This window comes from Balaenoptera musculus, chromosome 19, assembly GCF_009873245.2.
Source record: "Balaenoptera musculus isolate JJ_BM4_2016_0621 chromosome 19, mBalMus1.pri.v3, whole genome shotgun sequence".
In the NCBI taxonomy this organism is placed as follows: Eukaryota; Metazoa; Chordata; class Mammalia; order Artiodactyla; family Balaenopteridae; genus Balaenoptera; species Balaenoptera musculus.
Window position 1 is genome coordinate 13,575,492 of NC_045803.1, and position 20,115 is coordinate 13,595,606.

General features: G+C 54.3%; 2 protein-coding genes across 7 annotated transcripts; both read left to right on the forward strand.

The window, feature by feature from the left end:
• Window positions 1-741: 741 nt before the first annotated feature.
• FBL (fibrillarin) lies at window positions 742-10,655 on the forward strand. 3 transcript variants are annotated; one of them, XM_036834984.1, is made up of 9 exons: window positions 742-866; window positions 5,460-5,645; window positions 5,731-5,832; window positions 5,922-6,016; window positions 7,039-7,209; window positions 8,159-8,291; window positions 9,385-9,497; window positions 10,316-10,461; window positions 10,548-10,655. In XM_036834984.1, exons 1-9 carry the CDS (start codon window positions 857-859, stop codon window positions 10,570-10,572), a joined length of 981 nt encoding a protein of 326 aa, XP_036690879.1. In that variant the 5' UTR covers window positions 742-856; the 3' UTR covers window positions 10,573-10,655. The 3 variants fall into 3 exon arrangements, with proteins under 3 accessions (XP_036690879.1, XP_036690880.1, XP_036690881.1); XM_036834985.1 differs by having other exon boundaries at window positions 7,039-7,146; XM_036834986.1 differs by lacking the exon at window positions 7,039-7,209.
• Window positions 10,656-10,942: 287 nt separating this feature from the next.
• On the forward strand, window positions 10,943-19,527 carry DYRK1B (dual specificity tyrosine phosphorylation regulated kinase 1B). Of its 4 annotated transcripts, XM_036834037.1 has the most exons (12): window positions 10,964-11,096; window positions 13,132-13,296; window positions 14,347-14,466; window positions 14,556-14,744; window positions 15,126-15,273; window positions 16,140-16,426; window positions 17,188-17,334; window positions 17,416-17,556; window positions 17,868-17,903; window positions 17,988-18,183; window positions 18,577-18,683; window positions 18,779-19,527. In XM_036834037.1, exons 2-12 carry the CDS (start codon window positions 13,234-13,236, stop codon window positions 19,148-19,150), a joined length of 1,806 nt encoding a protein of 601 aa, XP_036689932.1. In that variant the 5' UTR covers window positions 10,964-11,096; window positions 13,132-13,233; the 3' UTR covers window positions 19,151-19,527. The 4 variants fall into 4 exon arrangements, with proteins under 4 accessions (XP_036689933.1, XP_036689932.1, XP_036689930.1 ...); XM_036834038.1 differs by lacking the exon at window positions 17,868-17,903 and having other exon boundaries at window positions 10,943-11,096; XM_036834035.1 differs by having other exon boundaries at window positions 10,965-11,096; window positions 17,868-18,183.
• The last annotated feature ends 588 nt before the right edge of the window (window positions 19,528-20,115 follow it).

Below are 20,115 nucleotides of genomic sequence, written 5' to 3' on the forward strand. Positions count from 1 at the left end.
AGCCTGTGCTTCGAAGCCACCGCAATGAGTAGCCCCCGCTCACCGCAACTAGAGAAAGCCTGCACACAGCAACCAAGACCCAACACAGCAAAAAAATAATTAATTAATTAATTAATTTTTAAGAAGTCACTGGATGCGTTCCTTGACCACCTCGTAAGCGGTTTCACACACACACACACCCCACACACCCCCGTCCCAGCACCAGTCCCTATCCCCCTTCCCTGCTTGTCATTTTCTCCAAAGCATTTATTGCCGTCTATCATTCAGCGTGCTTTTAATAACTTGTCTGGTGTCTGTTTCCCCCACTGGAAGATGAGCTCCAGGATTTGTGTGTCTTGTTCCCTACCGTATTCCCAGTGCCTGGTACATTCAAGCGCACAACAAATGCTTTTCCAATGTATGAATGGGAGTCCAGAGTCGGCCCTTGTTCTTGGGGATGGAAATGGATCAGGGAAGGCTTTTGAGTGTAGAGGGAATCTTAGGGAGCTAACTAGGAATAGAGAAGAGAAGCAGAGGGCACAGCCCGTGCGAAAGTCTGGGGATAAGCCCTGATTACTGGGGTGATCGCACCAGTAAAAGGGAAGCGGGAAGCGTATCTAGGGTAGCGAACGCTGCACAGGTCAAGGCAGCTCCAAGGACGGTCGAGGGGGAGGTGCCCCGAGAGGCTCAGAAATCTCCGCCCACAGCGAGCGCACCAGGCTCCAGGCGGGGCTGAGGCTCCGAGGGGCGGGGCTGCGTGGTTGCATCACGCAGTGTACGTCGCCGCGCGCGTGCGCTCCTTTCCACGTGCGAAAGCCCCAGACGTTTGGACCCCGGGAAGCCGCAGATTACCGAGCCGTGCAGCTCCACGCTCGCTATGAAGCCAGGTGGAGGCCGGGGTTGGGGTCGGAGCTCAGGACTGGGGTCCGGCGGGGATCGGGGTGCCAGGCCGGAACGGAGGGGCGGGGTCCTGGCCTGGGGGCAAGGATTCTGAGCCCCGGATCCGGTCTCTTGTGGGGAAGGGGTCTTGTTCCGGTCTCTTGTGGGGATGGGAGGGCTTGGTTCCGCCCTGTGATCGAACCTGAGCCTGGGGTTCGGGTTCCTGGTCTAGAGGTTTGTGATTGACTTCTCAGAGGTTACGGTCGTTAGTAGAGAGTCTTGAGCGTAGAATTGGGGGTTTCCTGAACTGGGATTCGTTTCATAGAGGCAGTCATTAGGGGTCTTGGATATTGGGCCGCGGGCGGCAGTCGAGGGTACTGAACCAGAATCTAGATCCAGGCATCTGGGGTCTTGGATCTCTGGGCGTGGGATTTGGGGATTTGTCCTGATTGGGAGGCGGAGAGCCCCCGGTCTTGGGTGCCGGGGCTGGGTCTTCTAGGACCCCATATGCTCCCCTGTCGCCGCCGCAACTACAGTACCCTTGGCTCCAAACCTAGCTTCTCAGAGAGGGCCGGCATAGATGAGTATTCCCGGCTTGCCCTCCCTGGCCCACTTTCCCGCTCTCTACTCTCCGGAGGGGGGCGGGTCCCTGAGAATGGAGTGGAGCTCCTGGGCCTAGTGATTCTCAACTCGCCGTGAGAGGTGAGGTGAAACTTCACACGCCCAGTATAGGATTATCGTGGGGTGGGCAAGGGACGTAATCACAGGGCGTGAGTGGTTTTATTCATTCCGATTTTACTCGAGATTTTGATGAACCCTCCACAGCTCCCTCCTAGTGGAATGATGAGAGTCCTGGCTTTGACAGCAGAAGGGCCTCAGTTCAAAGTTTCAGTCCTAACTATGCTTAACTTACTGTGTGACCTTGGGCAAGTGGCTTTACCTCTCTGAGCCTCAGTTATCTCATCAATAAAATGGCACCCAGTTCTAATTTAGTGAGAGCACGCTAAGAAAAAATAGCACATGGTGGTAATCATTTTGCAATATATGTGTATCAGATCAACAGGTTGTACACTTTAAACTTACACAATGTTACATTTTGCAGTTATGTCTCATATAGCCCAGTGCTTGACGTATAATAGTATTTTCTCTAATTGTTATCTTTATTTTTCTTCTCAAGGGGAGCAAAATTAGGGTCCTTCTCCCTGGTGTCTCAGCTCTTCCTGAATCAGGCCGAGCCCCTCTCCCCTCCCCTCAACTTGCTCCCCTGGAGTTGGGGAAATCTTCTGCCATGACTGAAAGGGTCTGTTTCCTAGTACAGGTTTTCTTTTTTCCTTCCTTCCCCCCGCCCCTTCAGCCTGTGGAGAGATGGGGTCATCTGGGGGGGGGCAGAATTTGTGGGTCCATGCCCCCTCCCAAGTTCCCTTTCTCTTCAGTGTTTATGGATCTACTGGTGGAATAGGAAGTGCCAGGCAGTGTGTCTCCCACTGAGACCCTGGCAAGCCTGCAGGCATCCTGATTGCCTGGATTGGATTGTCCCAGGAATGGAGGGTACGCCTTCCCAAACCTTCCCTCACTGTGTTAGGATAAGAAGTTGTCAGGAGTCAGCTCTTTAGTGAGGATTTTAGTCTGGTTGAGAGACGAAGCCTTTGGGAGATTTTGAGCGGGGACCTGATGTCAGTCAGACTTGACTGAGACCTTTAAAAGGATCCTTCTTGCTTCTGTGTGCAAAAGACTTTAGGGGAACAAGAGTGAAAGTAGACATATCAGTGGGAAGTTTGTTGCTGTCATCTACTAGGAGATGATGTGGCTTGGACCAGGGTGGTAGCAGTGGACCTGGCTGACAAATTGTCAGGGAATATATTTTGAAGATAGAGCCAACAGCTTGTATGTGGGTGTGAGAGAGAGGGGTCAAGGACAATGAAGGGTTTTGGCGTGTGTAACTGGAGGGGTAGAGTTGCCAGTTTTGAGATGGGGAAGGCTGTGGCAGGAGAGCAGTTTTACACTGGGGTGGGGGAGGGGGTCTGTGGACCCTCCAGCCAAAACTTATAGAAAAAGGTATGTGAATGTGTGTTTTTCTGAGGAGTGGGTACTTTCAGTACATTTTCTAAGAGCCCCAGGACCTGAAATGGATTAAGATATGTTTTGAGTATCGTGCCTACTGTGCCCCATGCCGTGCCCACACTTTCTGGGTCTCTGTTCTATCAGGCCTGTGTTGAGGGTCTCTTAGGCCTAGTGGTTTCTCCCCTAAGTAGGAAGGAGGAGGGATTCATTCTCCTGAGTTTGAATAATATATTCAAACTGTGTGCGAGGTAGCATATTAAGTGCTCTGTGTGTATTGTCATTTAATCTTTACAACTCTGCGAGGTGGACACTGTGTTATTTCCATATCTCCTTCTTACAGGTGAACTTTTCAAGATACCCACAAACCTTCCCTACTCTCTAGGGTCGTGAATGGCATGGCCGTCTCCCTGTAATAAATACATGAGCTGCTTGAGGGAGGGACTGGGGCTCTGGTCACCATCTGATCTCCTGCTTCCTGAATGAACAGAGAGGGTGTTTTCTTCATGAGACAGAACCCAGGGGTTTAAGAGTTACCAGCCCATTTACTATCTGTTGAGCCCATACTTTGTGCCAGGTGTTGTGCAGGATGAAGTGATGACCAAAACAAACATCCCTGCCCATTTGGAGCTTGATTCTAGTGGGGGAGGCAGGCAGTAATAATCTTTAAAATGCCATGTATGATAACTGATAGGAAGAAAAAGAAAGCAGAGTAAAGGTCAGGTAGCCAGAGAAGGCCCTTCTGAGGAAGGAACATTTGGTCAGAGACCTGAGTGCAGTGGAGTGGGTGAGTCAAGCAATGCCCTCTGGACCCAGGCAGTGGGAACAGGAGATGCTCAAGGTTTAGAAGCTGGAAAGCAAGTTTGTTCTTGGGGAGAAAGAGCATGGGACCCAACATAGAGAGAGTAAGGTCAGAAAAGTCAGCAAAAGCCAAGCCCAATGGTGGTGATTCTGTTTGGGCTGCACTTTAGAGTCACCTGGAGAACTTTAAAAAGCCCCGTGCCTGGGCCTCCACCCCAGACAATTTACATGAGAATGTAAGCAACAGCGCTGGGCAAGGATGAGACCCACCGATTTCTAGCTTTGGAAGCCAGAGAAAGGAATTTTGATTTCATTTAGAATGTGATGGAAAACCTTTGAAGGGATTTGGGCAGGGGAATGATGAGAGCTGATTTGCTGTTTTGAAAAGGTCAGTCACCAGCTGCTGTGTGGGCAGTAGACTGCAGAGGGAGCAGGAGACCAGAGGTCAACAACTCTTGGTGTAAGAGTTTGAAAACTGTTCATTTTTAACAACTAAATTAGGGCTAGCTATTCAAAGTTCTACATTTTCATCTCTAACACCATTAAATCGAATGAAGCCTGCATAGGGTGGGAATATAATGCACCTTTGCAAAAACTTTAGCAAGTTCGTTATTGAATAGTTTACATCAAGTGAGATCATTTTAAACCATCACTAATTTTCACACGAACGATTGTTTGATAATGCAGTTTTCTGAAAGTACTGCAGAGCTTTTGAAGCCGTCACAGAAGAGTCAAATACTGAATCTGTGAGCACCAGGAGAGTTCTGTCTGCTTCAGACACTGATTTGTGCTCAGTGAAGTGAACAATGTTTGCTCTCTCCTGAAGTGATGAAAATAAAGTCTCTCTAAATGTTTTTTTTTTCCCTTAAACTTTCCATCTTGTTGACAAGCCCTAAACTGCTTATGATCAATCGCCCATCCATAAAGGACAGTTTTGGTTTTTGCTTGTTTTCCCCCCCTGAGTTGGGAGAGACTTGTGCATGCTTGGAAGCAGGGGGATCAGTTAGCAGGAAAGATGTGATGTCGAATGCCTCCCCTCTGTTTGGGGGTTGGCGCTTTTCTGCCACACACAAGGGCAGGAGTGGGAGGGCATGAAGAAGTTTCCAGGGCCTAGGGGACCCTACTGCCACAGTGCATGTACACACACGGTGCACACTCTTCTTCAGATTAATTAATATTGATAATAGAACAGATCCTGTGCATTTACTATCCAACCGAGCAAAGCAGAATATTGACAGTAAATCTACCTCTATCTATGTTTTCCTCCCCTATCCTAACCCCATAACTTCTCCCTCCCAAAGCCTAATATCGTAAGTTTCGCATTTATCATTCTCTTGCCTCTTTTTGGGGGCGGGTGGGGCGTGGATTACCACATATATCCACGCAGCATAGCACCTCTCAGTTGTTGCTGGACTTTATAAAAAGGATATTGTGTTAGATGTGGTTTTCTAGGGCTTGCTTTTTCACTCACCATGATTCTGAGATTTCTGTCTCTGTTGTGTGGAGCTGTTGATCCTTTTTGTTGTTGGTTGTGAATAGTCCCTCTTTCATTTGTCCATTCTGCTGATAGACACTCAGGTTAGTCCGTTGTTCTGCTGCTGTGGACACGCGTGGGTACCTCTCCTGGCACCCACATGCGCACGTTTCTCCACTTTCTCTCCCGAGTGGAGTTCCTCGGCATAGGAGTAAATTCTCAAGCTCCATGGCCCCGTTGATGGTTCCTGTTTCTGTTTCCACCACAGGTTTCAGCCCCCGTGGGGGCGGCTTCAGTGGCCGAGGTGGCTTTGGTGACCGTGGCGGTCGCGGCGGAGGCCGTGGAGGCTTTGGCGGAGGCCGTGGAGGCTTTGGCGGGGGCCGAGGTCGAGGCGGAGGCTTTAGGGGCCGTGGACGAGGCGGAGGAGGAGGAGGAGGAGGAGGAGGAGGAAGAGGTGATGGAGGGGGCTTTCCCTGGGCTTGGGGAGTGGGGAGGGAAGCATCGTGGGGTCTCCCTCTCACTGCATCTCTGCCTTGTAGGTGGCGGGTTCCAGTCTGGTGGCAGCCGGGGTCGTGGTCGGGGAGGAAGAAGAGGAAACCAGTCGGGGAAGAATGTGATGGTAGAGCCTCATCGGCATGAGGGTGAGTGAGGAAGGCAGGGAGCCCCCTGGGGTTAGGGGTGAGGTGTGGCCCGCTGGGGTGTTCACCCCTGCTCTGATCCCCTCACCCAGGTGTCTTCATTTGTCGAGGAAAGGAGGATGCACTGGTCACCAAGAATCTGGTCCCTGGAGAATCGGTTTACGGAGAGAAGAGAGTCTCGATTTCGGTGAGACCTGGGCGCCTGGCTAAGCCCCCAGAGCCCCAAGCTGACGGTGTAACCGGCTGCCTGGTCTCCCTGTTCCCACCGTCCGTCCTCCACGTGACAGCCAGGGGATCATCTTAATCCATAAGTCAGATCATGCACCCCCCTCCTCAGATACCTTCCGTGACGTCCTGATGGCTTCAGGTTAAAGTCCCGAGTCCTCAGTGTGGCCTGGAAGGCCCTGCACATTCTAGCTCCCCCTCCCACTGTCCCCCTAACCTAATGTCTTCCAGCCACACTGACAACCTTGCTGTTCCCTCTGCCTGGAACACTTTCCTCCCAGCCCTGTGCGTGGCTGGTTCCTTTTCATCACCAGCATCTCTGGTCAGGTGTCACCTTGTCTCTCTCACAAGGCCCCCTTGCACCACCCTGTCTATAAAAAGCTGCCCTCACTGCCTTTCTGCCGGCTTTCCTGCTGCTTGGAACGCACTTCCCCAGATAACCTGAGTGGCCCCTCAGCTTCAGGTCTGCTTCAGATGTCTCCTCCTTGGCTTTTCCCTGGCCACCCTTCCTCATTTTCACCTGCCCTCGCCCTGCTCCCCATACTTCAGATCTTCCTTCCTGGCTTGCTCTTTTCTCCTTAGCCCCATCACTAGCTATTATGCCATGTGTGTCAGTCAGCTCAGCGTACCCTCACTCCTTGAGGGCGAGGCCTTTGTCCCCTTCACTGTGTTTCCCCAGTTCCTAAGCATAGGGGCTGGCACACAGTGTGTGCCGGCTCGGTCAGTGTTTATAGAATGAATGCATAGGTCTTGCCTTGCTGTTACCTGGGATGATCTTGTTTGTTTGTGGTCCCTTGCGCCTGAGTCAGGAGCCTCCAGGAGAGGGCAGGCCCTGCCTCTGCCGGGGCCACAGATGTGCACCCACGTTCGTTTCTTGTACGGTGATTGGGCGCCCAGTCCCTTTTGAGGGCCCAGGAGTTAAGAGCAGTGGGGTCTTGCAGAAGAGCCTGGCACTGACTTCTGTCCCCATCTCTCCCGGCCCAGGAGGGAGATGACAAAATTGAGTACCGCGCCTGGAACCCCTTCCGTTCCAAGCTGGCGGCAGCAATCCTGGGCGGCGTGGACCAGATCCACATCAAGCCAGGGGCCAAGGTGCTCTACCTCGGGGCTGCCTCGGGCACCACCGTCTCCCACGTCTCTGATATCGTAGGCCCGGTGAATAGACAGATGGTGGCAGGAAGGGGTGGGAGGGAGGGAAAGGCCACCTCCTCTGCCAGCCTGGAAGTCAGAGGCCCTGGCCGCTTCTCTGCACCGTGTGGCTTGGAGCCAGGCCCTTCCTGGTCACAATGCCTGTGAGTGAAAGGAGCGGCTTGAAGCACATCGTCTCCAAAGCCTCATTCAGCCTCACTCCTGAGTTCTCGGCCTGGAGGGAAGGGGCGTGGGTATCAGGGTGACCAGTGATAGAGGGGCCCAGAGCTGAGAGTACGTTTGATTTGGTTGCCCTCTTTAAAAATTGATATCCCCCAAATCTGGTCTTCTGGTTTCTCTTGAAAGATCAGAAGATGTCAGTTTCTGGGCCTGTGTTTCTGTGTGGCTGGACAGGCTCCCTGTTGAGAGGGCACCCATGCGTCTCACTTCATGACCCCTCACTCAGCTACAAGACTGTAGGCTGTGTAATTTAGTGGTTAAAAACCCCAGGCTCTGGTGTGGGCTCTTAACAGTGAAGTGGCTTTTAGCAAGTTACTGTCCCTCTCTGAGCCTCAGTTTACCCGTCTGGAAAATAGGGTCATTGTGAAGCTAAATGAGTTAAATCCTGTAAAGTGCCAAGAGCAGTGCCTGGCCCATTGCAAATATTCTTAGCTGTTATGATGTCATCTCTGTGCCCTAGCTTCCCCATTTTAAACCTGAATTGGGGGGCCTGGGCTCTCAGATCAGGCAAAGCAGGATTGAATAATCCTTGGACCTCAGTTTATTCATGTAAAATGATAACAAGTCATTAAACGGTAGGGTTGTTTTTGTTTTTTGTTTTTTTTTGTTTTTTTTTAATGGTAGGGTTTTGATTTGGGGATTTGAAGAGATGCATGCAGTATATGGGCCAAAGTAGGCACTCCATACATGAGAACTAGTATCATTGTTGTTTTTGTTTGATTTTGATTTATTTTAGGACGGTCTGGTCTATGCCGTTGAGTTCTCCCACCGTTCTGGCCGTGACCTCATTAACTTGGCCAAGAAGAGGACCAACATTATTCCTGTCATTGAAGATGCTCGGCACCCGCACAAATACCGCATGCTCATCGGTGAGGGATCTGGGGTTGGCTCGGGTCGGGTAGGACAGGCCACTCCAGGTTTCCTGGAAGAGGCCTCCAGAGCCCTGATTTGGATGGAATTGGAGTGGATGAACAGGCCTCTTGAGTCTGCAGAAATGAAAAGGGTCGGGGGAGCCAGGTGAGGTGGTGGAGGTGGCAGTCCTGCTTCAGGGTCTGGGATGTCTGGAGGGCCAACCTCCTTTCCTCCAATCTCCTGCCCCTCCCCCTAATCTCCCCCACCCCAGTACTTCCTGCCTCCCTGCAAAACGTGGTACCTTTTATACTACCCCTGACTTACGCATAAAAGCCTCCTTCGGAGGTCCTCATCAGCACCGTCTGGGGAGATCATAACCCAGAAAGCACAAACGGAGTACGGCCTAGCCCAGAGGGGCCCATTGTGAATGTAAATAACTTTGTTTTAAAAACAAATTCAGAAGCAAAGTATAAAAATGGAGCGCATTATAAACCACCCCCAGAGGTAACCAATATGAACAATTTGATGTCTGCTTTTCCTGATTTTAAAAAAGTCAGTTTTCATTGCACCATCTTTTCATTTTTTGAAGTTTTTTATTTTATTTATTTTTTTAATCACTGCCTTAAAAATACTACTTTGCATTCCCCCTGGTTTTTCTTTCCATGAGTTTTTTCCCCTGTGCATTCATACCTTACCCTTTGTCCTGCAACTTGTTTTCATTTGACAATCCTGCAGACGCTCTTGCCTGTAAGTGCTCACCTTTACTTGTCTTTTTGATGACGTGTCTGTCTCCCCCCCCAGACCCGGGAGCGTCTCGAGGGCAGGGTCCGGGTCTGACTCGTCTCTCTGTCCCCCACGCCCGGCCCAGGGCTGGCCACAGAGTAGGTGGCAACACGGTTTACAAGAGGAATGAATGAATGAGTGGTGTGACTGTGGGTTTTGGACCCATCTTGGGGGCACTGTGGAGGGAGGGGGATCAACGGGGGGAAGTGAGACTGGAGGCAGGGAAGACTCTGCCAGGAACCTGCTGGTGTTGGGGCGCAGGCCCCATGGGAGGAGCTGGGAAGATCCGTTGGATCCAGCTTTTAACCGCTACTTGTTTCTCCCTAGCAATGGTGGATGTGATCTTTGCTGACGTGGCCCAGCCAGACCAGACGCGGATTGTAGCCCTGAATGCCCATACCTTCCTGCGTAATGGAGGACACTTTGTGATTTCCATTAAGGTGCGGGGCTTAGAGGAGTCTTAAGATGGGGTGGCAGTATCTTCTCTATCTGTAACTGCCAAGCAGCCAGTCAAAACAAGGGGGCCTCCATCCCCCTAATCCAGTCAGTCTATGCCCAGCTCCCTATAAGCCCCCCAATCAAGTAGCACATAATGAAAAATGTCTACAAAAGTAAAAAGCTTAGAATTTAAAGAGGCCATAGACTGTAGCGATTAAGTGCATGATCGCTGAGTCTGAGTATCTTGAGTTTGAATTGCATCTTGCTGTGTGTCTTTGAGCAAGTTACCGAACCTATATGCCTGTTTCTTCACTTGTAAAATAGCAATGTTAGTCCTATCTCTTTTAGTGTTGATGTAAGGACTAAATGTCTCAATATGTATGGAGTGTTGAGAACAGAACCTGGTATAAAATAAATACCAGATAAATGCTAGGTGTATTTTAAAAAATGTTTCATTTTGAAGTACAGAGGCCTCTCCATTGTCTTCAACCAGATTCACCATTGTTTTTTGCAGCCTTTGCTGCATTTGTTTTAGTATTCTCAGCTGCGTTATTGCTATTGTTAAAGAAGAGAAAAAAAAAAAAAAAAAAAAAAAAACCCGGAGTGTAAGATTTAAAACACTGGCTTTTAGATAAATAGGGCTCTGTTGAAGGCTTCCTGTTCCAATCCAAACCAAATTGAAAACTTATCTAACAAAGTCTTTCCCTACATTCCCAAAGCCTAGTCTCCAATGAAAACAAATTCTACTGGTTTAAAGAAGAACAAAAAAGGGAAAACAGCCCAAAGCCTTGCTGCAGACTTCAAATCCTCTCTTCTGCAGGCCAACTGCATTGACTCCACGGCCTCTGCAGAGGCCGTGTTTGCCTCTGAAGTGAAAAAGATGCAGCAGGAGAACATGAAGCCCCAGGAGCAGCTGACGCTAGAGCCATACGAAAGAGACCACGCTGTGGTCGTGGGTGTGTACAGGTGAGCAGGGGGTCCGGTCAGTACTTGTTAGGAGTGTTCCACAGTGGTGATGAGCTCTGAGTCCCCTCATCTCTTTCCTCTCACAGGCCACCCCCCAAGGTGAAAAACTGAAGCCCAGCGCCATCTGGATCGCGAGAGAGACTGTGTTGCTACTGTTACACATGTGTTTTTCTATTAAAAGACTAATCAGTCTCTCCCTTTGCCCCTGATTGCTTGGCGACCTCTATGAACAGGGCGCATGCGCCCTCGGTCAACTTGCGTGTTGGTGGGGCGGGCGTTCTCATCCGGTCATACAGCGCATGCTCATATCTTAGCTGCCTCCTGCGCAGCCGTAACGTGGATTTCGGCGCTTGGGCGGGGTTGGTTGCTCTCTGCGTGTAGATCCCGGTAAGCTCTTCTGAGCGCAGGCGCGGAGTGTTGCCCTAGGTCACGTGAGGGGGAAACAGATTGGGCGGGCGGGAGGCGGAGTCCGGGGCGGGGTGGGGGGGCCGGTTTGTTGTGGTCGCCATTTTGCTGGTTGCATTACTGGGTAATCGGGGCCCTGGCTCGCTGCGTCTGCCGGATATCTTCAGCCAGTGGGCAGGACTGAGCTCGGGCTTCCCGAGCAGTTTGAGTTCCCTTGCCCGCGCCCTCAGGTAACGACGCGGCTACGGGCGGGGCAGCACGCGCTCTCGGGAGGGTGGTAGTACGGGACCCGCCCTGCCCGCGTCGCCGCGAGATTTAGCATGAGGCCGAGGGAGAAGAGGAGGGGGGCGGTGGGCAGGTGCAGGCCTTGCCTGGCTATTCTTAGTCGGATTCCTGGAAGGGGCCGAGCCCCGGGGTAGCAGTCTTGGGAGGGAGGCTGGGAGGGGGTAGCCGGGCCTCGCTCCCGCTCTTTGTTTGGGCTCGGCTCCGCCGGCCGCATCCTCGTCGCCTAGCAACAGCTGTCCTGGACTGTAATTGGTTGAGCTCTTGGCAGCAGCAGCCAATGGCAAGGTTGTTGCCATCGTAGGTGTGGACTGCCAAGCTCTGTCCGGCCCCGCCCGCCGGGGCTCTGCTGGCCCCGGCGGGCCTCCAGGGTTGCGGGGCGGGACGCTGGGGTCCCCTGGGGCGGGTGGCTGCGCGGGGCGGTGCTGGCGGGGCGAGGGTTAACCCACCCCTCCCCCGTCCACCTGCTTTCCCCTTCCCCCGCGTGCCCCGGGCTGACCCTCGTCCCCTCCTCTCCCCGCCCTTGGCGGGGCGGCGGCTGCTGTTGTCACCCACCGAGCCGCCTGTCCCGCTTGTCCTCCCCGCCGCGGGGCTTGCCGGGCCGGCCGGGCCGGGACAGGCGGCCGTCTTCTCACCACAGACACCGCCGCCATGCTGGCCGCTCGCCCACCCCACTGGGGGCCCCACCGCGCCCCAGCCCCCCGTGGGCGCGCCAGCCCCGACCCGGGTAGGGGGTGGGGGCTGGGAGAGAGGGTCCTGGTGTGGGAGGGCCCCGAGGAAGAGATTGTTTTGTGGGGGAGCTCCAAGAGAGAGGAGGGGTCGTGGAGTGGCCAGGCTTGGCATAGGGGAAGAGGATTGACATGGGAGAAGGCCCGTGGGGAGAGGATTTTTGGTGTGATAGATGCTCTGGAAGGGGAGAACTCTGTGATATTTGGGGGATTTACCTATGGGGGCCTTCTAGGAATGGGCACAGTTGTGGATTGACCCTGGTGTAGAGGAGTGACTGGAGAGAGGGCCCTGACAGGAATAACGATTAGGGAGGGTGGGAGTAGGAGCCAGGGTAGGGGAGACAAGGACCATCCACTCTAAACCGTGGGAAGGAACGCCTCCCCCTTGCTTCCATCAGAAGGAGTGGGCCTTGATTGGGGGTGGGCGGGGGCTTGGAGTAATGTGGGGAAGGGCTCTGATGTGGCATGGGGGAACTGGAATATGGTTTGGGAAATTACGGAGGGGTGGTCTCCAGTGGGAGGAAATGATAGGGAAGAGGTCTTAGCACCATATGGGGAGGGTCCCCTGGGAAGGGTGTACCCTGGTGGGTGAGAATGCCATAGGGTTAGGACCCTGTTATGAAGGGGTCCTCAGATAACCTTGGTGTGATCAGGAGGTCCCTGAGGACCCTGCTGTGCTTTGGAGGGGGCCCAGAAGACTCTCATGTGGTTTGGGGGGATCTTAGAGTTCTCTGGATTGGGGGACCAACTGGGAAGGGTAGATCTTGAAGTGGAGGGACCTTGCTGTGGTAAGAGGTCGTGACGTTCAGGGAAGACTACAGGATGGTGGGATCTTGTGTGAGGGGCCCTGGGGAGGGCCGTGAGTAGAAATGCGGAGAGAAGAGTGAACCCTACTCCCTGTACTGTCTGTGGTTTCTCTCTTTTTCTCTTCCTCTCTCGCAATTATTCGTGTCTTTCTGTCCTTTCCTGTCATGGCCCACATCCCTGCTTGGCTCCCAATCATTCCCTTTTCCATGTTCCTCTCTTTGTGCTGCCTACTTCATTTATTTGGTACTCATTTGTTGGGGACTCCGCTGTGCCCCCCCCACCACTTCTCTCTGTCCCCTCTCTTCATTGCCACCTGCTGCCTTGTCGTACCCTCTTCTTCCTCACTCTGTGCCCTGCCTTCTCTGTGTTGTCCTCCTCTTTCCCGCTTGGTACTGCCCAACACATCCCCTTGTTCCATGTTGTTCCCCCGCCTCCCGCCCGCTCTCAGGTCTCAGCGGCGGTGGCAGCCGAGGTGCAGGATGCGAGAAGGCGCCCCCCCGGCCGGGCTCCCGCTCCAGGCCTCACTCCCCTGCGGTCCTCTGAGCCCACCATGGCCGTCCCACCGGGCCATGGTCCCTTCTCTGGCTTCCCGGGGCCCCAGGAGCACACGCAGGTACGCATCCAGCTGGATCCTCACCTGCCTGGGGGTCGGGGGAGGCTGGGATAGAAGGATCTTGGGGCCAAAAAGATGGTGTGGTTGCCCAGGACAGTATCCCAGGAGCATGAAGGGTGCCATGGGAGTGGAAGGTATAGAGGAGTTGCTGGCGGAGTCAGGGTTTGGAGAGCCTGGGTTCAAATCCTGGCACCACAGTTATATTACTCAGGTTCTCCGTGTTTCAGTTTCCTGTTCTGTCAAATGGGGCCTATAATGATACCTACCTCACAGGGTTGTTGTGAGGATTAAACAAGTTAATGAAATGGAATTGGAAATGCTGAGAACAGTGTCTGGCACATAGTAAGCACTCAATAAATGTTCATTAAGGGGGAAAAAAAAAGTCCAGAGTGAAAGATCTGGAGGGTTTGAAAGGGAAGAAGGTTGAGCTGCAGGGTCTTGGAGCCAGCAAGGCCTGGGGGCGCAGGGTAAAGACCTTCAAGGGTAGACTGTTAAGGCTCTAAACTGTAGAGCTGGAAGCAGGATGGAGTAGGAGGTCCAGGGTGCTGGACCCAGATCCAAGATCCTTAGGATGAGAAAACTGGTCAAAGATGCACAGAGTGGGGGGTGAGGGTTAGGAAGGCCCCAAGGGATGAGGATAAAGCAAGACAGGGAGCTCCTCAACATGGGATACCCAAAATGGATGGTCTCAGGTGAAGGATTGGGAGGGTCAGAGCCCAGGTTTTCTATCCGATCTCTCCCACTGAGGTGTTTAGAAAAGAGTAAAGGTATGTGATGAAAGATCAGGGGTAAATAGTTCACTTCATTCACTCAGCAGATTTTAACGAACACCCACTATGTGCCAGGCCCTGCTCCAGGCACAGGAGATAAAGCAAGAGCAAGATAAAGTTTCTGCCCTTGGGGAGTTTCTATTCTAGTGGGGTCGTCAGACAGTGACCAACTAAATAATGTATGTGGAAATGATGAGCCAGCTGCCCATGCAGTTCTGCCCCTTGAGGTCAGAGGTGAAGGCCTGTGCTCAGTGCTCACCCGTCACCCCGCCTCCCCCAGGTATTGCCTGATGGGCGGCTACTGCCGCGGAGGCTGCCCCTGGCCTTCCGAGACGCGACCTCAGCCCCGCTGCGCAAGCTCTCCGTGGACCTCATCAAGACCTACAAGCACATCAATGAGGTGGGCAGGGGGTGGGGGACACCGGCTGGGTGCTGAGGGGTCCTGGCATCGGTCACTCACCAGTCCTCATCTCCCGGCCGGCCGGGCAGGTATACTATGCGAAGAAGAAGCGGCGGGCCCAGCAGGTGCCACCTCAGGACTCGAGCACCAAGAAGGAGAAAAAGGTCCTGAACCACGGTTATGACGATGACAACCATGACTACATCGTGCGCAGTGGCGAGCGCTGGCTGGAGCGCTATGAGATTGACTCACTCATTGGCAAAGGCTCCTTCGGCCAGGTGCGGGATGCCCCCCACCCGACCCTGATCCAGGGGTTAGGAGGTACGGGCACCCACTGATACCCACACAGCCAGTGGTTCAGTGGCTTCAAGTTCCGTGCTCGGCCACTCACCCCAGTGCAGTCACTTGGTTACCTGTGCCTCAGTTTCCTTTTCTGTAAAATAGTGCAAATAACAGGACTCTCCACATAAGGTTGTTGTGTTATCTCATGTCCAGTGTTCACACTCGTGTCTGACTGTTGGTGAACACTCAAATTGAGTTATTAGTGTTACTGACGGTGATATTGGTGGGTCTCCTTACTGGAGGGAGAAGAGTGGCGGTACCTGGCTCTGTCCTGCACGCCCCCATTCCCTCACTTTGTGACATGCCTGTGGCCACAGGTGGTGAAAGCCTATGATCATCAGACCCAGGAGCTGGTGGCCATCAAGATCATCAAGAACAAAAAGGCCTTCCTGAACCAGGCCCAGATTGAGCTGCGGCTGCTGGAGCTGATGAACCAGCATGACACAGAGATGAAGTACTACATAGGTGAGGCCTGGGGCAGAGCTGCCTGGGGGTGGGTCACCCCTGGTGCAGGAAGGGGCTGGTGTCTTCAGGGCAGGGTTTGGTCTGTAATTCCCTGACATCAGTGATTTCTCCTGCCGCTTTCAGGATGTCTACCCTATTCACATGAGAATGCTGGTCAGAGTTTATCCCGTGCTCACTAAGGGTCAGACTCTGTTGTGAGAACTTTACATAAATTCACTTGTTTAACCCGCACCGCAGCCCCATTATCATTGCCCACAGCTTGGAGATGAAAAAACAGAGGCACTTAGGTGCTGTCACTTGCAGAAGGTCGCAGTGTTTGTACTCAGTAGAGCTATAATTTGACCAGGCAGTGGACTCCAGAGCCTTTACTCTTAACATCTATGCCAGTCTTTTTCCTCTTTCCTGTACTGATTCCTCTTAGAAAAAGCAAGTAGATTTAAGGAGTGTGTTTCTTTTAAAAGGAAAATATACATCCTTACAGTAAATGGAAAGCAAGCATCCCTTGTCACAAAAATAAACAGAACTGAGACTAAAACAATATTATAAAATTAAATGAGGAAGTGTAGGATGGTGTTAAAAAACGCATCAGCACCAAATGTAAACTTTCTCTTTGGTTTAATCAGGAAGTTTGACAGAGACTTGAAAAGAAAATTAACTTCCTGTGTGAAACAAGTTATAGACATATACAAACATCCTGATTAACAGCTGGTACCTGTGGGCACGCCACAGTTTGGCCTGTGCTCCAGAAGCAGAGACACAGATCTGGTTCCAGCCTCTCTCCTTATGAGCGTGGGCCCCAGGCCGCCGCTGGCCCTCTCTGAGCCTGTTTCTTCTCCCTCGGCCCATTTCCGTCCTCTTCCCGGCAGTGCACCTGAAGCGGCACTTCATGTTCCGGAACCACCTGTGCCTGGTGTTCGAGCTGCTTTCCTACAACCTATACGACCTCCTGCGCAACACGCACTTCCGTGGCGTCTCGCTGAACCTGACGCGGAAACTAGCGCAGCAGCTCTGCACGGCGCTGCTCTTCCTGGCCACGCCCGAGCTCAGCATCATTCACTGCGACCTCAAGCCCGAGAACATCCTGCTCTGCAACCCCAAGCGCAGCGCCATCAAAATCGTGGACTTCGGCAGCTCCTGCCAGCTTGGCCAGCGGGTGCGGCCCCGGGGCGGGGCCAGTGGTGTGGGTGTGGCCAGACTGTGGGCGGGGCTAACTGGTGGCCTGGGGCCAAGGGGCGAGGCTAGGAGGGGATGGGATCGTAATGTGCAGCTTGAAGTGGCCGATGCCTGAGGGATAGTGCTTGGGATGGGGGTGTCTGCGGGTACGGAGGGTCGGGCCAGTGGGTGAAGGAGAGGGCCACAGGGTATACTGCCGGAAGGAAAGGGAGGAGTGGAGCCTGGGAGAACAAGCCAGTTTTGAGGCTGCCAGATTGTAGGGGGGGAGAGGGGGAGTTGGGTGGCTTTGAGCCTGGCGTGGTAGATTGCAAAGTTTTGTTTACCCTGTGCTCTTAAAGCTGGGGATGGAAGGGGGTGGGGCTCTTCAGCTTTGCAGCTTCCTGTGAGCTGGCATTTAAGATGATACTGGTAGTGGTTTGAAAAGCGTCCAGTTTGGGAGAGTGGGAAGGGCCTAGGTTTACAGACTCCCAGCCTCTGGTGACCAAGAGGGGCTCAGGATCAGGCCAGCAGAAATGGAGATCAGGATCAGATTAGGCCAGCAGAGACTCTTGAAGCCGATGAATAAGATAGTGGTAGTGACTCCTGGAAAGCTGGTGTTGATAACATCAGGGTTTGGAGACCCCTGTCCCCAGTTTTGGGGGCAGGAGACCTGTCCTTAGTCAGTCCTCCTAGCTGTGGGGGTGTCACTGGTACGAGTCGGGGAGGCGGGACCTCTGACTATTGCCCTCTCTCCTCCCCCAGATCTACCAGTACATCCAGAGCCGTTTCTACCGTTCTCCCGAGGTGCTCCTGGGCACACCCTACGACTTGGCCATTGACATGTGGTCCCTGGGCTGCATCCTGGTGGAGATGCACACTGGAGAGCCCCTCTTCAGTGGCTCCAACGAGGTGTGCTCCTGAGGAGGGGGTGTGCTGGAGGGGGTGGAGGCCTGGCCGGCCTGATGATCCTGACTGCCTACCTGCTCTCAGGTGGACCAGATGAACCGGATTGTGGAGGTGCTGGGCATCCCACCAGCCCCCATGCTGGACCAGGCACCCAAGGCTCGAAAGTACTTTGAGCGGCTGCCTGGGGGTGGCTGGACCCTGCGAAGGACAAAGGAACTCAGGAAGGTGCGGCCCCTGCCCCATGCCGCTCCTCCTACCCCGGTGGCCGCTCACTCTCACACTTGGGGCTCCCTTCTCCCCCTCTCCCTGCTTCCCTGCCCTTGTGTCTTTCCCTTCCTTCCTCTTCCCTCCGCCCCGTCTGTCCTTTCCTTCCTCCCCCACCCACCCCATCTCTCCTACTACCCACCCCACAACTCTTCTTAGCTCCTCTCTTTCCACTTTCTCTCCTGTGCCTCTGTTTCCCCGTGTGTGTCTCCCTGCCCCTCCTGCCCACTGACGGCCACTCTCTTGCCCCCCCTCCCACCTCCCCCTGCCAGGATTACCAGGGCCCCGGGACACGGCGGCTGCAGGAGGTGCTGGGCGTGCAGACGGGCGGGCCCGGGGGCCGGCGGGCGGGGGAGCCGGGCCACAGCCCCGCCGACTACCTCCGCTTCCAGGACCTGGTGCTGCGCATGCTGGAGTATGAGCCCGCCGCCCGCATCAGCCCGCTGGGGGCTCTGCAGCACGGCTTCTTCCGCCGCACGGCTGATGAGGCCACCAACACGGGCCCGGCAGGCAGCAGTGCCTCCACCTCGCCCGCGCCCCTCGATACCTGCCCCTCTTCCAGCACCGCCAGCTCCATCTCCAGCTCTGGTGGGTGCTCAGTGCCAGATGGGGTAGAACAGGGGTCGGGGCAGCTCTGGTTTGGCCTGATCTGGTGGCGGCCTTGTCACTGGGCCTTCACCTAGAGCTATGAAACTGCATGATCCTCAACTCCAGAATGGGTGGGGTAGGCAAGCTCAGACTGGCCCTGATTTGGTCTCTGAAAGTGAGCTTGGGTTCAGATCTCTAAAACTCGTTCTGACTCTTTGACCCCCCAAACTGAACTCTGACCCCTGATCTCAAAATTGGGTCTGATCCTTCGACTGGGTGCTGGCCCCAAAGCCCAGACCTGGGCCTGGACCATGAACCAGACTCAGCCACCTGAAAACCCAGCCCTACCTTTCCTCGCTTAAGGCCTCTCCTCTCTTTCCCTGGCACTTCCAGGAGGCTCCAGTGGCTCCTCCAGTGACAACCGGACCTACCGCTATAGCAACCGATATTGTGGGGGCCCTGGGCCCCCCATCGCTGACTGTGAGATGAACAGCCCCCAGGTAATGGGACCTTGGGGACTTTGGAAGTGGGTGGTGGAGTGTCCAGGGCTTCAGGACCTAGGTCTCCATCACCAACTGTTCCTTTGCTCCTTTAGGTCCTGCCCTCCCAGCCACTGCGCCCCTGGGCAGGGGGTGATGTGCTGCACAAGACACATCAGGCCCCTGCCTCTGCCTCATCACTGCCAGGGGCCGGGGCCCAGTTACCCCCTCAACCCCGATGCCTTGGCCGTCCCCTGTCACCAACCTCGCCACCACCCCCGGAGCTGATGGATGTGAGCCTGGTGGGCGGCCCTCCGGACTGCTCCCAGCCTCACCCAGCGCCTGCCCCCCAGCACCCGGCTGCCTCAGCCCTCCGGACTCGGATGACAGGAGGTCGTCCACCCCTCCCACCCCCTGATGACCCTGCCACTCTGGGGCCTCACTTGGGCCTCTGTGGTATACCCCAGAGCACGGCAGCCAGCTCATGACCCTGCCCCCTCCCTGGGGCCCCTCCTGAAGCCATACCCCCCCACCCACCCAATCTGGGGGCCCTGGGCTCCCATCCTCATCTCTCCCGTTGACTGGAATTGCTGCTACCCAGCCGGGGTGGGTGAGGCCTGCACTGATTGGGGCCTGGGGCAGGGGTTCAAGGAGAGGGGTTTAGGCTCACCTCCCCACTAAGGACTGGACCCTTGGTCCCTTCTCTCCCCTTGTTTTCTATTTATTGTACCAAAGACAGTGGTGGTCCAGTGCGGGGAGGGGGAGATTCCCTCTCACCCCAGGGCCCTAGGAGGGGGTGGGGGCAGGTAGGGGGAGATGGCCTTGCTCCTCCTTGCTGTACCCCCCAGTAAAGAGCTTTCTCACATTCCCGGCTGAGCGTTTGCAGGCCCTCGGCTCCCCTCACCCAGCCCTCAGAGGCGTGGTGGGGAACGGTGTTTGGGGAAGGGGTGCTGGAAGAGCTTTGTCGTGTGGGATGAGTCCCTGGTCCCTGGGGAGGTTATGGCTATTGGTGCAGGCATGGGGCTGCAGGAGGTCTGGGGCTGTGGAATCCTAGGCAGAAATCCTGGATAGGATGCTAGCCCACACTTGCTCTTTCTAGGGTAAGCTGAGACCTTGAAAGGTAAAGGCCCAGCTCTGACCTGTCTCTGGGAAACATCAGGTTCTGCGCTAATAAGCCAGGGCTTCCACAGAGTCCGCACAGGCATGGCTCATTTTGCCAGGCATCCGGTAGGTGCTGAGTGCATGTAGCAGGCCTTATTGGTGCCACCTGGGGAATGGCAGGCAGCCAGTGGGCACAGAATTTACCCCCCCCACACGTCTTGTCTCACTCTTCGGAACCATTGTGGAGCAAAGCATTTTAAGATTCTCAGGCAAAAAGAAATTCCCGGGGTTCCAGGTAAGTGGGCCTGTTTCCATGGAAATTTGGAAAGTTCTGTCTCTAACCGGCCAATCA